Consider the following 16,439-nt stretch of genomic DNA (forward strand, 5'->3'; position numbering starts at 1 on the left):
GACTCGAAACGTTAACTCTGTCTTCCTCTCCACAGGTACTGTCAGACCTGCTGAGTTTTTCCAGCAGTTTTTATTTTGGTTGTGGGGGAATCTGGTGGTTTGATCAAATTTTTTCACCTTTGTCGCGTCTCGGGGAACAGTGGGGCTTGATATTACAGCGAGTCACTATCCCCAGTGAGTCGTGACTAAACGCGTTAAAATTAAGTTCCTCACCTTTGACGGTGGGAAACATGGTCCCGCCACTGATGGGGGAGGGGACAATCGCGTCCCGGATTTACGTCCCCGGGAGTCGCGACTAGGGCCACCTCGCAATATTTCCCGATCACGCCGCAAAACACGCCCGCCGCAGATGGGAGCGGAACATTTCGCCTTCGGAGTAGGAACCACAAACTTCTGACTCCCAAGGCAAGAATACTACCACAGAGCACTGCCACATAGAACCACAGCTGACACAACACAGCAGATTTTGTATTGGAAAAACCCCACAGCAAGTTATCTACCATCAGCTGAAGTCACATGAATTATGAATCATACGTTATGTTCTCCTTAGAGCGGAGAAGGTTAGGAGGAGATTTGACAACCGTGTCCAAAATCACGAATGCTTTGGATAGAGTAGAAAGTGTTTCGACTGGCAGGCCAGTAACCAGAGTACATAGATGTGAAGGTGATTGGCTTAAAAGCTGGAGGAAACCTATTTTTACACAATGAGTTGCTGGGATTAGAATGCACTGCCTGAAGCGGTGGTGAAAGCAGACTAAATAGTAAACATTCATAAAAAGAATTGAATAAATACTTGAAGGGGGAGAAAATACCAGGTTGTGGGAAATGAGTGTGGGGGTAGTTGGTGTTGGTGGGACTGGCTGAATAGCTCTACCAAAGAGCAGGCATAGGCACAATGGGCTGAATATCCTCCTTCTGTGCTGTACCATTCTATCATTCTATGAATTATGCATGCTACTGTATTGTCGTGACTGGGAGGATTCAGTAGGAGATTTGGTTATTTGCAGTGAAGTGAGTGAATGGTGCTTTTATTTCAATGATTCCTGGGAAACTTGAGCCATTCAAAACAAGTGATTCTTAATTTTTTTGCTCAAATTTTCAACAAATTAATGTTTATTGTTATATACTGTTACATAGCAAGAAACAAACTTATCTAACATTCTTTGCATAACAAAACATCCTGGGACTTTCATCATCAGCCATCCCTCGATTCGAGGATGACTTCTACTCAGGGTCACAAGTTTCTCCATGGGTCTTTGTGTAGCTGAACAGGCTGATTCTCGACCCGTAGATCTTTCGGGACACGGGACATGTATTTATTCACGAGGTAGTGGGATCCGGAGTGCAGGATTTGGTTCTTTTTCTTTCCTTCTCTGCTGCTGCACTGCCTCATCATTAAGACATCGTGACTCAATGTGTGTGGACATTAAAACCATAGAGGATATACAGAATAGCAGGAAGGTGACAGGGATTAAAACCTAGCTACGAAGAGAGGTTGTTGATGCCAGAATTGGAGCAGAAGCGCAAGGAAGAAATTTAATAGTTATTTTTTTAATTATGAAGGGTTTTGATAGAGTGATAAGACAAAGACCTTTCCTCTGCATAGGCAATCAGTGACAAGTACATCAATTTTAATCCTTACAGAGAGCCAGAAATTAAGAGGAACCCTTTATACAGAGGGTTGCTCGAGCATGGAATGCTTTGCCACAGGGACTGAATGCAGTAGAAACCACTGCATCTTTTCAGGGAAATGTTTAATTCAGAGGTTACAGGGTTATGGGGAGAAAACCATTCATCACATCCTGATAATTCCAACCCCAGACAGATGCTTTTTTCATTCATACATGGGATGTGGGCATCACCAGCAAGCATTTATTGGACATCCCTAATTGCCCCCAAGAAGGTACTGGTCTTCTTCAATACAACTGAAGTGGCTTGCTCGGACATTCCCCAGGGCAGTTAAGAGTCAACAATGTTGCTCTGGGTCTGGAGTCACATGTAGGCACAGACTAGGTAAGGATGGCAGATTTCCTGCCCTAAAGGACATGGGTGAACCGGATGAGCTATGAGAATCCAGTGCTCTACTGATACAAGTGATAAGTTTGTCTATCTAGGACAAATGATAACAGAAGAAGGGCGATGCGATTCTGAAGTCAGAAGAGGGATAGAAATAGTTATAAGTAATTTTTTGAAGATGAAGGACGTGTTAGCAACAAGAAAACTCAAGCTTGTAACCAGGAAAAAACTCAAAAGATGCTATATTCTATCCATTTTCCTGCACGTCTCAGAAGCCTGAACAATAAGTAAAGATCTGTCAAAGAAAATAGAGGCCTTTGATGTGGTTGCTAAGACGTGTGCTAAAAATTCCATAGGCAGACCATAAGACAAAGGAAGAGAACTTGAAATTGCAGGAGCAAAAAGAGCTCTAAAGCGTGACATCAGAAAAGAAATCGTCAGTATTTTGGCCATTTGATCAGAGCTGGAAAGCTACAGAGATCTCTTCTAGAGGGCAAAGTGGAGGGCAGCAGAAAGAGGATTCCACCTGGGCACAGTCACAGGGCTGTTGCAGACAAGCTACAGTGGATGTTTGAGGATGGCGCATGACACCATGATCTTCTGGTAGCAGTGGTTACAAGCAGCAGCTATACTGATACCAACTTGTTCATGCAAGATTTAACTTAACCATTTAATTTCATTTCAGTTTCGAAGAGTAATACTGGACAGGAAATGTTAACTCTGTTTCTCTCTCCACAAATGCTGCCAGATTTGCTGATTTTTTTCCCCCCAGCATTTTCTGTTTTTGTTTTGAATTTAAATAATTGGATATAAAATCCCCCAGATTGTGCAGTGGGATTTGAACTCGTGCCCTCGGGTCCAGGCTTCTGAGATTACCAACCTAGCAGCCAGCATAAACACTGCTACAGGTGCATGGGTTACAAAGGTAGGTGGGTAGCGCGCATGCGCCCGGGTGGGTGACGTAGCCACGTTGGAGACGGTGCGTGGCGAAGTGGGCGCCAATGACGTAGCAGATGGAGCGCAGATGGCGTAACAAACCGAAGCGGAGCGCGAATGACGCGTGTACGTCAGAGGTGACGTGAGGGTGGTGCATGCGCGGAGAGCCGGCGAAGAACTTGTTTTGAGTGAGGAGGGCGAGCGGCTGGTAACCCGGGGCAACAATCCGGCTGGAACCGGGGCCTCGGCGATGTGGGTGAGCGAGGAGGAGGTGCAGCCGCTGCTGGGGCCGGCTCCCGCCGCCTGTGCGGCCAGCCGCCTCTACCGGCGCCGCTGGCTGATCTTGGCCGCGTTCTCGCTGCTCGGCTTCGTTCAGGGCCTCCTGTGGAACTCGTGGGGACCCATCCAGAACTCGGCCAAACAGGCCCTGGGCTTCAGCACGCTGGACATCACACTGCTGGTCCTGTGGGGCCCCATCGGCTTCCTCCCCTGCTTCATCCTTATGTGGCTGATGGACAAAAAAGGTAAGGGGGCAGAGAGGGAGGGGGGCAGAGGGGAAATGGGTGAGGGGGGGAGGGTGCAGGGGAGATGGGTGAGGGGGGGAGGGTGCAGGGGAGATGGAAGGGTGGGGGGGGGGGAGATGGAAGGGTGGGGGGGGGAGATGGAAGGGTGGGGGGGGGAGATGGAAGGGTGGGGGGGGGAGATGGAAGGGTGGGGGGGGGGAGATGGAAGGGTGGGGGGGGGGAGATGGAAGGGTGGGGGGGGGAGATGGAAGGGTGGGGGGGGGAGATGGAAGGGTGGGGGGGGGGAGATGGAAGGGTGGGGGGGGGGAGATGGAAGGGTGGGGGGGGAGATGGAAGGGGGGATATGCGGGGAGAGATGGGAGGGGGGATATGCGGGGAGAGATGGGAGGGGGGATATGCGGGGAGAGATGGGAGGGGGGATATGCAGGGAGAGATGGGAAGGGGGATATGCGGGCAGAGATGGGAAGGGGGATATGCGGGCAGAGATGGGAGGGGGGATATGCGGGCAGAGATGGGAGGGGGGTGGGGAGGGAGGGGGGGGGGGCGCAGTTGGGGGAGTGGGAGGAAGGAAGAAAGGGAGGGGATCAGTTGGGTGGGTGGGGGGGAAGGAAGGAAGCAAGGGGGCCAGTTGGGGGAGTGGGAGGGAGGGGGCCAGTTGTGGTGGGGGGGACAGAGAGAGGGAGGGAGGGGGAGGGGGCCAGTTGGGGGATAGAGAGGGAGGGGGTGGGGATGGGGCCAGTTGGGGGATAGAGAGGGAGGGGTTGGGGGAGGGGTCCAGTTGGGGGATAGAGACAGAGAGAGAGTGAGGGGGGCCAGTTGGGGGAGAGAGAGAGAGTTGGGGGGTGAGAGAGAGAGAGAGGGAGGGGGCCATTTGGGGGAGAGAGAGAGAGGGAGGGGGCCATTTGGGGGAGAGAGAGAGAGGGAGGGGGCCATTTGGGGGAGAGAGAGAGAGGGAGGGGGCCATTTGGGGGAGAGAGAGGGAGGGGGCCATTTGGGGGAGAGGGGGAGGGGGCCATTTTGGGGAGAGAGAGAGGGGGAGGGGGCCATTTGGGGGAGAGAGAGAGGGGGAGGGGGCCATTTGGGGGAGAGAGAGGGGGAGGGGGCCATTTGGGGGGGAGAGAGAGGGGGGGGAGGGGGCCATTTGGGGGGGAGAGAGAGGGGGGGAGGGGGCCAGTTGGGGAGAGGGAGGGAGGGAGGGAGGGAGGGGGCCAGTTGGGGAGAGGGAGGGAGGGAGGGGGCCAGTTGGGGAGAGGGAGGGAGGGAGGGGGCCAGTTGGGGAGAGGGAAGGGGGAAGGGGGCCAGTTGGGGGAGAGGGAGGGGGGCACGGGGAGGGGGTAGGGAGGGACGTGGGGCACGGGGAGGGGGTAGGGAGGGACGTGGGGCACGGGGAGTAGGTAAGGAGGGACATAGGGCACGGGGAGGGGGTAGGGAGGGACATGGGGCACGGGGAGGCGCGGGGTGGGAGGGAAGGGAGGTGGGGTGGGAGGGAGGGAAGGAAGGGGGTCATTCTGAAGGAGAGAGGGGGAATAAAGGAGGAGGGAGGGAGGAATGGGTGGTGGAATGGGGAGGGAGAGTTAGGGAGCGGGAGAGAAGAGGTAGGGAGGGATGGGGACAGACGGAGATGGGGTGGGTAGTTCTGGGCAGGAGGAGAGGGGGTAGGGGGAGGAGAGTGAAGAGGTGGCTAAGGGCCTGGAGGCAGGGCACTACGGTGTGCTTGTTGCCTCGAGGGAAGTGGAAATGTCCTCCCCAGTGGCCTGATCAACACCTATCGCTCAGCTAGCATCACTACAAACAGGTCCTCTGTCACTTCTCACATTGCTATTTGTGGGAGTTTATTGAGCGTAAATTGGTTGCGTGTTTCCTACATTACAGCAGTGACTTTGCTTCAAAAGTATTTTATTGGCTGTAAACTTTGGGATATCCTGAGGCAGTGAAAGTTGCTATATAAATGTGAGATTTTACAAACTGGATTGTAACGCGCAGTTTAATTGTGAACATCAACCAGAAAATCATAAGCCAGTGCAACGCCCACCCCCAACATAAGCTGACTGCGGTCACGGAATTTTATTTTAATCAGACAAGAAAGCGAAAGTAATCTTTCTAAATCATGTATTTCTGTAGAATGTGCTGGATTGCAGATTCCCTACTTCTGGGAACTTGTCTTGCTGCCTCTGCTTCTATGTTTTCAAACTAAAAGGTTTTATACAAATTGCTAATACCTGTGTTATCATGTTGTGTTGGGGAAGGAAGGAGAGAGAGAAAATCTGCAGTTGTCATGCAGAAAGAGAGTGAGAGCTTTGAGACGCAAGTAGCAGGCATTGCTGTTCAAGCGTAGTGTTGAGTGGGAAGAGTGTGAGACTTCATGGGGCTGTCATGCAGCTGATGTGTTTTGGTGTGAGTTGTCTATTTAGAATGAGTTTAACAAGTTTGTAAACACTTTCATCATGATAAACATCTTCCACCCTACGTAAACATAAGCTCATCCAAAACTCTGCTGCGTGTATCAGCTTGCACAAAGTCGTCATCACCCATCACCCTATTCTCGCTGATTTACATTGGCTTCTGGTCCAACAACGCCTCCATTTTATAACTCCCACCCTTGTTTACAAATTCGTCGACCCTCCCTCACTCTATAATCTCCTCCAGTCCTGCAGCCCTCAGATCTGTGTTGCTCCGATTCTGGCCCCTTGCACATCCCTAATTTTAATTGCTCCATCATTGGTGGCTGTGCCTTTAGCTGTCTTGGCCTTAATCTTGGAATTTTGTCCCTAAACCTCTGTGCAAGAATTAGGAGCAAGAGTGGGCCATTTGGCCCCTCGGGCCTCCTCCACCATTTGGCCCCTCGGGCCTCCTCCACCATTTGGCCCCTCGGGCCTCCTCCACCATTCATTAAGATCATGGCTGATCTAACTGTGGCCTCGACTCCACTTTCCTGTCTGCCTCCCATAACCCTTGACTCCCTTGCCAATCAAAAATCGATCCAACTCAGCCTTGAATATATTCAATGATCCAGCCTCCACTGCTTGCCAGGGAAGAGAATTCCAAAGACTAACAACCCTCCTGAGAGAGAAAATGTCTCCTCATCTTGGTCTCGGGTCCCTCTCTCGCCTTTAAACTGACATCTTTGACCAATCTCTTTGCCATTTGATCTAATATGAGTCACATTTTGTTAACAGTCCTGCAAAGCACCTTGGGATATTTTATTAAGTTAAATACTCTGTATAAATGCAGGTTGCTGCTCCTTTTAAAATGCAGTAGAATGGAGTGATTCAGGCTCCTGTTAACCTTCTGATTTGCATGGATGTCAGTCCTACCCTGCTGGTTGTTGGACTTCGCACATGGCTGATGAAGCACTCTGTACAAACAATAATCAGGAGTTGCTCTTACTTGATGATATTTTGCTTCCCTTTACAGTTAAGAACTGGTTTGTGGGGAGAGGTGAGTGCTGCATTGATTTGAGATTCTGCTGTCAAAGGTGAGGACCCTATTGCAGGCTAAGGGGTGAGAGTATAAGTGTGGGAAATGGGTGGACACAGTGGAGTTGGAACCCTGGGTTGAGGATTCGGATGGCTGCTGTCGATGATGATTCTGCTTTTTGCTTTTACACCTCCTCTTCTAGATCCATCTTTTGTTTCTTTCCTTTGTCCAATTACCACCTCCTTTTATCTTGTACCATCATCCCTTTTGTCATTTAGTCTCTCCTGCCTTCCACCCTATCACAGATCTTTCCTTCTTTCCTCCTTTCCCTATCTCTATCTTCTTAAAACCTGTTGTATCACGTAACTTTTTCCAGTTTCGAAATAGGTTATTGACCTGAAGCATGAACTCCTCTCCAGCGTTACTGAGTGGCAACAATATCTGTCTCCACATCAAAACAAAAGTAACGCAATTAACAGTGAAAATCTTAAACCCTTGAGCTTGAAAATGACTCGTGGTATCTCTCAATCTCTTATCAAATTTTCACCCCTAATGTAATGGAGTAATTACTCTGTTTATTTTAAACTGTTTGCCATCTCTGTTAAAATAAGAGGGTAGTTTGATTTTTTTTAACACACTAAGCATTCTGGCAGTAACTTGCTCAAATTGATTTTAAGGCTTTTATCTTAACCTTTTTCCTTCCAAGATACCTGAGGATTGGTACGCAGTCTGGCCCAGATTTCTGCCCAATGCTTGTGCATGGACTGGGGATGCCTGCCCTTCTAATTGAGCAAATGATGCACGAACATTAAATTCTTAAATCCCCTTATTTTTGCCTTTGTGCATGTTAATCAGGAGGAACCCACTGCCTGAGATTTGAGGGAACTAAGTGGTAGCTTTTCCTATTGTGCTAGCCTGTGTAACTCGACAATGGCATAAATAGCATGAACTTGCCAATTGGCAAAATGGATGCAAGGGTTTGCGTGTGAATCCGATTAATCTAGTATAGGTTTTGTACCGTGAGTAAGATAAGCAAGTTTGTGTGTGATGACAGTTTGTTGCCAAGTTAATGGCTGTAATCCGTGGAATAAGTGAGTGTACTATTACACATGATGCTGAAAGAAGTGGTTTTGAACCTGTATATTTTTATAAGCAGTTTGTAACTTTCAAATATCCACAGTTGTTGCTGAAGCTTCCGAGGTAGTTTGCCACAGTGTGATGTACATGCCTTAATTTAGGAGTCCCATTATACAGAGTTCATTTGAGTCTTGGAGCGTGTGGATTCACCAGGGTGATCGTATAAATGAGGGCAAAATTTCTGGAAGGTGGGCTCTTATATTTAGACAATGCCCTCTGGTCCTAGACTCTCCAACCAGTGGCAATAATTTCTTTCTACCTGCCCTATCTGCTCCCCTTAATCTCTTGAGAGCTTCAATTAGATGCCTTGACCTTCTAAGTTCCAGGGAATGTAGTCCTAGTTTTTGTAGTTTAACCCTTGAAGCCCAGGTGTCATTCTAGTAAATCTGCACTGCACTCCCTCCAAGGCCATTATATCCTTCGTTAAAGTGTGTTGCCCAGAACTGTGCACAGTAACTCCAGGTATGGTTTAACAGCGGCTTTGTATAGCTGAAGCATGATTTCTACTCCCTTGTATTCTAGTCCTCTAGATATGAAGGCCAGCATTGCATTTTAATAACCTGTCTACTTGTACCACCAAGTCACTTCAGACTGGCACTGTTGCTGCTTTATCACCATTTAGAAATTACTCTGCTTTATCCGTTTTAAGGCCCAAAGTGGATGACTTCACATTTTCCCACATTGAAATCTATTTGTCACAGTTTTGCCCATTCACAACTGACCAATACCTCATTGTAATTTTATGTATCAATCTACACTGCTTACAATGCTGCTTACTTTTGTCTCATCAGCAAATTTGGATCTGTGACTTTCTATCCCATCATCTTAGTTGTTAATAAATGTGGTGAACAGCTGAGGCCCCAAGACAGATAACTGCAGGACACCACTAATCCAATCCAATTAGAGTGCTTGTCCAATAAAAACTTGCATTTATATAGTGGCTTTCATGGTCGCTAGATGTTCCAGAGTGCTTTGCATCCAGTAAAGTACTTTTGAAATGTGGTCATTGTTGTAATGTAAGAAAGAGGGCTGCCAATTTGCACACAGCAAACTCCCACAAACAGCTAAGTGGTGGTGATCAGATAATCTGTCCTTCATGACTTTGACTGAGGGATAAGCATTGCCCAGGGCACTGAGGATAATTCCCCATCTCTTCAAAATAGCACCATGGGATCTTTTATGTCCACCTGAGCAGTCAGATGGGCCCTCAGTTAAATGTTTCATCTGAAACATGGATTGCTGCAATGTCAGAGGTGCCCTCAGCACTGTACTGAGTGGGACTTGAACTCACAACCTTCTGATTCCTACCCACTGAGCTCCAGCTGACACTGATAATATCCTTACTTTAGCTCCTGTCTCTCGAGCCAATTTCCTAACCAGTTCCTCAATTGCATGAATTTCAACTTTAGCTAACAGTGGCTTTTGAGGGATTTTTATCAAATGCCTTCTGGAGGCCTATATATATTACACCCATAGACATTCCCCTGTCCATTACTTTGTTCATCTCGCCAAAAAAGAATTTAGTCAGTTTCGCCAGAATTCTTGAACCACTGGAGCCTTTGTGGTGATGTTGCTGCTGAAATTCTAAGTAGGCAATTCTGGGATAATGATCCAATGATGATGAAGGACATGTCCACATCTATCCGCCCAAGTTTAATGGGGAACTTGCAGATGATGGTGTTTTCATGATGTTGTTGCTCATTAATTAGTTTTGAAGCTGTTACTGTATAGGCAATGGTGATAGCCAGTTTATTCAAGAGGAGGTGCTAGGTAGGCCCTTGGTTTCACATCATGTGAAAGACTGCAAACCTGATAAATGTAGCAGTGCCTCCATATTGCACTTGTAGTGTTGGCCTAGATCAATCGCTCAAGTTCTGGAATGAGGCTTGCAGTCACTATCTGACTTCGATGAGAGTGCTATAACTGAGGTAAATTGTCACATAGCTGTCAGTGAAATCACTTGAATCACCATTGTTTTACCAGTGGAATTCTGGGTCAGCCAGTAAAATTAGTGATCTTGTGGAGTTTAATCAGCTTCATTTCTGGTTCTTAAAAGGCTGTGTGACTATAATGTAGATTCCAACTCCAGATGGAGATCTTTTATTACAGAGCCACAGTAGCAGCTGTGGGTTTTTATAGATATCCAATGCCACTGTGTATATCCTGCCTTTCCAGCCAATAATCTTGTGTTTCCTAAGGAGTAGAAGGTTTGTGTCCTGTAGTACACATCATTTCGCATTCTCAATTTAATGGACACAGAAAAATAATTTGCTGGTATCGTATTACATCTGCTACGAACAGTGATGTAGTGCTTTGGAGTTGCATTATTAAATGTGTTGAAAGGTGTAACCCAACCTGGATGGTAAAAATAGCTCTAACATTATAGGTTTAAACTAAACAAATGCTGGCAGTGCACAGCAGGCCAACAAACATTATGAAGAGCAAGCTAGATTCATGTTTTGTCTGTAAACCTTTATCAAAACTGGTGACCAACCTGTCTTTCCTCTTTAATATTATTATTGGATGCTTTATATTGCTCTTTGAATCTTGGTTTCTTCTAGCATTTATGCTGTTCAATCCATTCTTTAGCTCGACATTAGATTTGAAGACCCAGTAATGCCTGTGTATTCCCAGCCTCTGGCCTTAAAAACCTGGCTGGTGAAATTCAGTGCTGCTGGCTGAACAAGACCTATACGTCAGGGACCAGTGGCAGCTGAAAGCAACTAATGACTATAATAGATAGGGTACTGGCATTTTAATTGGCTGTTCAAGATTAGTGTTATAAAAAGTTTGTCGGTGCTTTTTATTTTGCACTAATTCCGTTCTGTCCAAATGTTTTCCAGTGTTTAATGCTTACTGGCTCTTTAAACGCATAAAGCAAGAACAGTATTGCTTATTGGGTGGGTTAATGGATTTCAGGGTGAGTTAGATGTATAGCAGGACTTGACAGAAGCAGGTGCTCCAGCATTGGTATCCAAGCCTTTGCCACCTTGCTGTGGTAGGCATACTACACTGTATCTTGTGCTGATTGTTCATTAAAGGGGAAGAGAAGATAGAACCTTCATTACTCAAACTAAATGGGGTGTGGGGTGACAGGTAGGCTTTCTCTGCTTTTTTTCTTTATTCATCGAAAATTGGTGATTATGTTTTTAAATAATACTTTTACATTTTATTCATTTTCAATAACTGAAGCCTACTCAATGTGCCATTGTTTCTTGAAACTGATGCACATTGGAACTTCTGTTTGCAATAGCTCTGCTCATACACTGAAAAGGGCATGCATCCTTCACATGTGCATACCTCCGTCTCTTGTTTCCAAAGGATCACTTGTAATTGTGAAACCATGTAACTATCTGACTTTTCCTGTTTTGTAACACTTAATGAAACACAAAAACGATGTGAGAGTATAAATGGGAACTGACCAGTGGCATGAGATACTAGGAGCAGCATACCAATTTGTCCTGGCTTTTTAAGTGTATCCTGTGTTAAATTGTGTGGTGACAATATTTGCATGACTCTCATTGGCCTTCTGCAAGCCTTGTTTGGTAATACTTTTCCTCAACAAAATTTTTTTGAATCAACCCTGCCTAGATGTGATGACTTATTGATTATTAATCAATATTCTAACAGTCTGTCACCATGTTTACAGGAGCACACGGTTTTAATGGAGGTGTTCAAAATGTTAAGAGGAGGCTAGTGAAATACTGGCCCATGAATCGGTGATGAACGGCATAAATTTAGGAAAGTGTAAAGGAGTAAAAGAATTTTTCCCGACAGTGGATTATTACCATCCCTAGTTGCTTTGAGAAAGTTCTTCTGTTTATATGGTGCCATTCATGACCAATGGAGAATTCTTGAAATCTGGTTGCTATTCTAATGTAGTGAAATGCGGTAGTCGGTTTGCACACAGCAAAGTCTCACAAGTAGCAGCGTGATAAATGAACAGATAATCTGTTTTAGTGATGTTGGTTGAGGGATAAATATTGGTCAGGCCACCGGGGAGTACTCCTGCCCTTCAAAATAGTGTTGTGAGATCTTTTGTCTGCATCTGAGAGAGCAGGTAGATAGGGCCTCAGTTTAACATCTCATTTGAAAGGTGGCATCATTGACGGTGTAGCACTCCTTCGATACTACACTGGAGTGTCAAGTTCAAGTCTTAGCCCTCTGATCTAAGGCGAGATCGCTACCCACTGAGCCACAGCTGGCACTGTGAATGTGGCATGTATTATTGAAATGTTTTGATGTCTTTAATCATTTGGTCTCTCCGACACTCTAATACCTGTTGCCTTGCTAATTTTCTCCTTAACTCAAAAATTCTGCTCAGAACGAACTCTTTTGATCTTGTTTTCAGTTGCCTCCCATACTGCTCATTGTTCGTTTTCACCTCGTGTGAAGCGTCTTTTAGATGTTTTACTGTGTTAACAGCCCCTTATAAATGTGCATAATTGTTTAAGCTGAGACAATCGCTGCATTTAAGAAGAAAGAAAATCTTAAAGGCTATCGGGAACGACTGGAAAATTGGACTCGAGCAAGTAGTTCAGATACAAGATCTAATACTTACACAACAGGCCATATTGCCCTCCTTCTGCACAGAAATTCAATGATTCTTATCTGCACTGAATACAGAAGTCATCTAGTGATTTAGTTAAACTCTAAACAAGAATAAAGATGGAAAATGCTGAACTTCCTCCCCTATTTCATTTATGGAGCACTTCATTTATATCTTGACCTTTCAGGGAATCTGCAAATAGATATAGTAGATGGAAATGCTTCTCAGTGCAACTTGTGTGGGAAACTGGTACTCTGCTATGTACTGGGGAGGTCATTTGCAAGCTGTAGTTCATGAGCTGCACGTGGCTGTTAACTTTTCCCCAGGGTTTGTTCTGTTTTTCTCCCAAGCCTTGAAGATAGAAAGTTAGTGCAGTTTTCTCTTTGCTCCCACCATGGAAAGGTGGGGAGGGGTTGTGGGGAAAGACTTGAGAATAATTGCTTCTTCTATTTAGAAACCCCTTCCTCCCAACCCCACTAAACAAGTGCTCTCCATTCTGTTTTTTTAAAGTATTGTGAGTGAGATTCAGTTTTTTGTTAACTATTTTCTTCACAGGCCTGCGACTGTCTGTGGTTCTCACTGCCTTACTGATGACGACTGGAGCCTTACTAAGATGTATTCCCATAGATAACCAAACTGTCAAGAAATGGTAGGTATCACTGGGTTGGACAAATTGGTACTGAATGATATAAGATTGGCTATTTGTGTAATTGGGATAATTCGTCTGAATGGTCTGTTAGGAACATGGGACTTAGCAGGAGTAGGCCATTCAAGCCTACTCTGCCATTCCGTAAGATCATGGGTGATCTGGTTGTGCTGTCAACTCCACTTTCTTGTCTGCCTGCCATAACCCTTGACTCCATTGTCTATCAAAATTCTATCCAACTCAGCCTTGAATAAATTCAATGATGTAACCTCCACTGCTTTCTGGGGAAGAAAATTCCAGACTAAGGACCCCCAGAGGGGAAAAAAATTCTCATCTGTCTTAAAAGGGAGACCTCTTATTCTTAAACTCCTTTAGTTGTAATCTCTAGCCCCCCCGCCACAACCCCAATCCTCAAACAAGAGGAAACATTGTCCTGCTATCAACCCTATCAAGCCCCCTCAGGATCTATTGTTTAATAAGGTCACCTCTAATTCTTCTGAACTCCAATGGGTAAAGGCCTAACCTGACCAACCTTTATTCATAAAATAAGCCCTTCACCCCAGGAATGAGTCAAATGAACCTTTTCTGAACTGCTTCTAACACAATTATGTCCTTTTTCAAATAAGGGGACCAAAACTGTATGCAGTACACCAGATGTGGTCTCACCAATCCTTTAAACTGTCTTTATGGAAAATTTGTGCAAAGCTTTGTTACATAGTAACCTGATGTAGCCCACATCTCTAGCTAGGGAGCATGGCCCAGGACAGGATAATTGCTTTGTAGCCCTGGTTCCGTGCGCATAGCTCCCCACAGTAGGTGCAGAATGATCCCTTCTAGACCTTATCCAGATATCTTTTCCTATGTTACCAATTTTAATGTGAAGGAAGAGTGTAGAATCCTAGAACACTTATAAACCTGAAAGGCAATCTGAGTATTTTGTGTATTTCAGTGCTGAAGTGAAATCCCTGAAAGGTTGCAGTAAAGTAGCATCTTATCAAAAGTACCGAGTGAACATTGGAGTAGCCTATGCCCAGTCAGATGCATGCTTTAGAGGAGCCTTAGCTAGAGTTAACAGCATTGAAGCATCAAGCGCAAGACCAAGCAGTTGATTTTTTTTCAAACAGAAATTACTTAAACCACATAGAGAATACAAAGAATTTAAGAGATGGTAAGTCAAAAACTGGTACATCCTGGGGTTTGGTGGAATAAGAATGTGATTTTATATTACTGCTGATATAGTTGAAATTTGACTTTTGAACAAATCCATTGGAACTGGCAAACCTTTAGCTGAGTGCTAAGAGTTCATATTTAATGTGAATGGATTTTAATACATAATTATTTCTCCCTGTAATCGAACAAGATAAAACTTGCATATTAAAAACCAAAATCTGTTCGTTTCTGTGAAAAGTATTGAATTAAATTTCATTTGATTTTTCAAGGAAACCAATAATATGCCTTTTAATTGTACCGACTTGAGTATAGTCAGAAGTTTCTGTCAATGCTTAATCTATACGATTATTGATATTTAAATATATAAAGAAAACAAATCTGTAGTATGAAGCAAAACTACATTGTATAAGACAGTTCTTTGATTTGACCAAAATCATTAAAGATTTAAGTACTACATTTTGTCCATTTAAAGGCTCATGTAATCTTAAGACCAGACATGATTGATTTTATGACGTGCCTAATGAACCTAGCTGGTACTATGTTTTAAGAGTTTTTTTTAATTTAATTGAAGTTAACTACCCTGCATTTCCTCCTGTAAGGACCACTAGGGACAATCGGGAAAATGCTGACTACAATGCATATGAAAGCAATGGCAGGAAGATCTGTTAAACATCTAAGGATTAGTACTGTGCTTAATAAGTTGGAGGATTACTGCATTAAGAAAAATCTTAATGAGGTTAAATGTGACGGCAGTCCCCTCGAGCACAATGAAATTTTAAAATGAAGTTAAGTTGGACTGGATGGTGACATGAGTTGAGGGGAATAGCACCAGCAGTTCAATATATTCCAAGAGAGTTCAAATGTCAGATCATGGTCTGGACTTCCCTCTGGTGAAGAATTGACTGGCACAGAACTTCCAGCTGTTGTGGGCCTGATCCATTTCCTGGTTCAAACTTGATTACACATACAGCGTGGTCTCATGGTACAACCTCCACGTAGAAGTAACCCACAGCTGCAGCAGAAGACCGACTGGAATACCAATTAGAGTCCAGAAGCAGCCTGAAAGGTTTAAATCACAAGATGAACAAAAGGCTCTGAATGAGTTGAGGCCACATTTGAAGCAGATGGAGAGGTGGCCCTGACTGCGCCCTCTGCCACTATCAGGGCCATCAGTTGTCTTATTGCTGCCGCCACAGCATTTTCCGCCATCCCCCCTGGTGGTGTCTGGTAGTACCTCATCAGAAAATCAAGGAAGTTGGCTCGTTTCCTTAGCCTCCATGCTTTCAATTTAATGCAGCCAGACATTCAAGGGTTGAGTTGGAGGACTGGGAAATTTCTGCCACTGCTTTGGGATCTAGATGCGGTAGTAGACTCCCTGCCTCCAATGCCACTACTGTGGCAAAGGAAAATCTGCCCTATGTATTTTGAAGGGAAGGAAAAGCTTAGAGTTGTTTTTGTTCAAGGGCCTCTAATTCTCTTAAATAATGAATTCTCCACTGGTGCTTAAGTAACTGTAACATGAAGAGGCCACTGCATTAGCTTCTCTGGCATCCAAGACAATATGGCTTCTAGGGCAAATTGAAAGTGGTGAGGAGCCCCAAATCTCCTTAAGAACATTTCTGGGAAGGAGCCTCCCAGCAATCTGAGTGACCCAGCAAAGATTGGACACTCAGAGATCTACCAAAATTCCTCTGCAACTTTTTTTAATAGAATGGAGCAGAACTTTGAATTAGAAAGTACACTCCCAATGATTTCCCCTTACCCTGAAACTCACTGCATCTGGACCACAGTCCTGAGGCTAAATGTTGAATCATGGGTCCCCTTGCTTAGTTCATAGTATGTCCTTTACACTCTCCAAAAAAAAAAAGTACCTTTGTGTCTCACATAAGGAACAAATGGAAATTAGACAGTTTCTATATTGATCTCTCTTCGCCCTCATCTTCAAAAAGATGATTTATCAGAAATCATTTCTAAGATTGGAACCAAGGTATTCTTCTGTCTATAGTCCAGGGTGGTGTTAGGAAGGGAGGAATAAATATTGGTC

General features: G+C 44.9%; 1 protein-coding gene across 1 annotated transcript in view; it reads left to right on the forward strand.

Moving 5' to 3' along the window:
* The first annotated feature begins 3,094 nt into the window (after positions 1 to 3,094).
* slc49a4 (solute carrier family 49 member 4) overlaps positions 3,095 to 16,439 on the forward strand; it is a 65,865-nt gene continuing 52,520 nt past the window's right edge. Inside the window, exons 1-2 of the mRNA XM_078552608.1 lie at positions 3,095 to 3,476; positions 13,135 to 13,228. Coding sequence (XP_078408734.1) covers positions 3,203 to 3,476; positions 13,135 to 13,228 — 368 coding nt within the window. The 5' untranslated portion in view covers positions 3,095 to 3,202. The remainder of the gene's footprint in view (positions 3,477 to 13,134; positions 13,229 to 16,439) is intronic.

This window comes from Cetorhinus maximus, chromosome 11, assembly GCF_964194155.1.
Source record: "Cetorhinus maximus chromosome 11, sCetMax3.hap1.1, whole genome shotgun sequence".
In the NCBI taxonomy this organism is placed as follows: domain Eukaryota; kingdom Metazoa; phylum Chordata; class Chondrichthyes; order Lamniformes; family Cetorhinidae; genus Cetorhinus; species Cetorhinus maximus.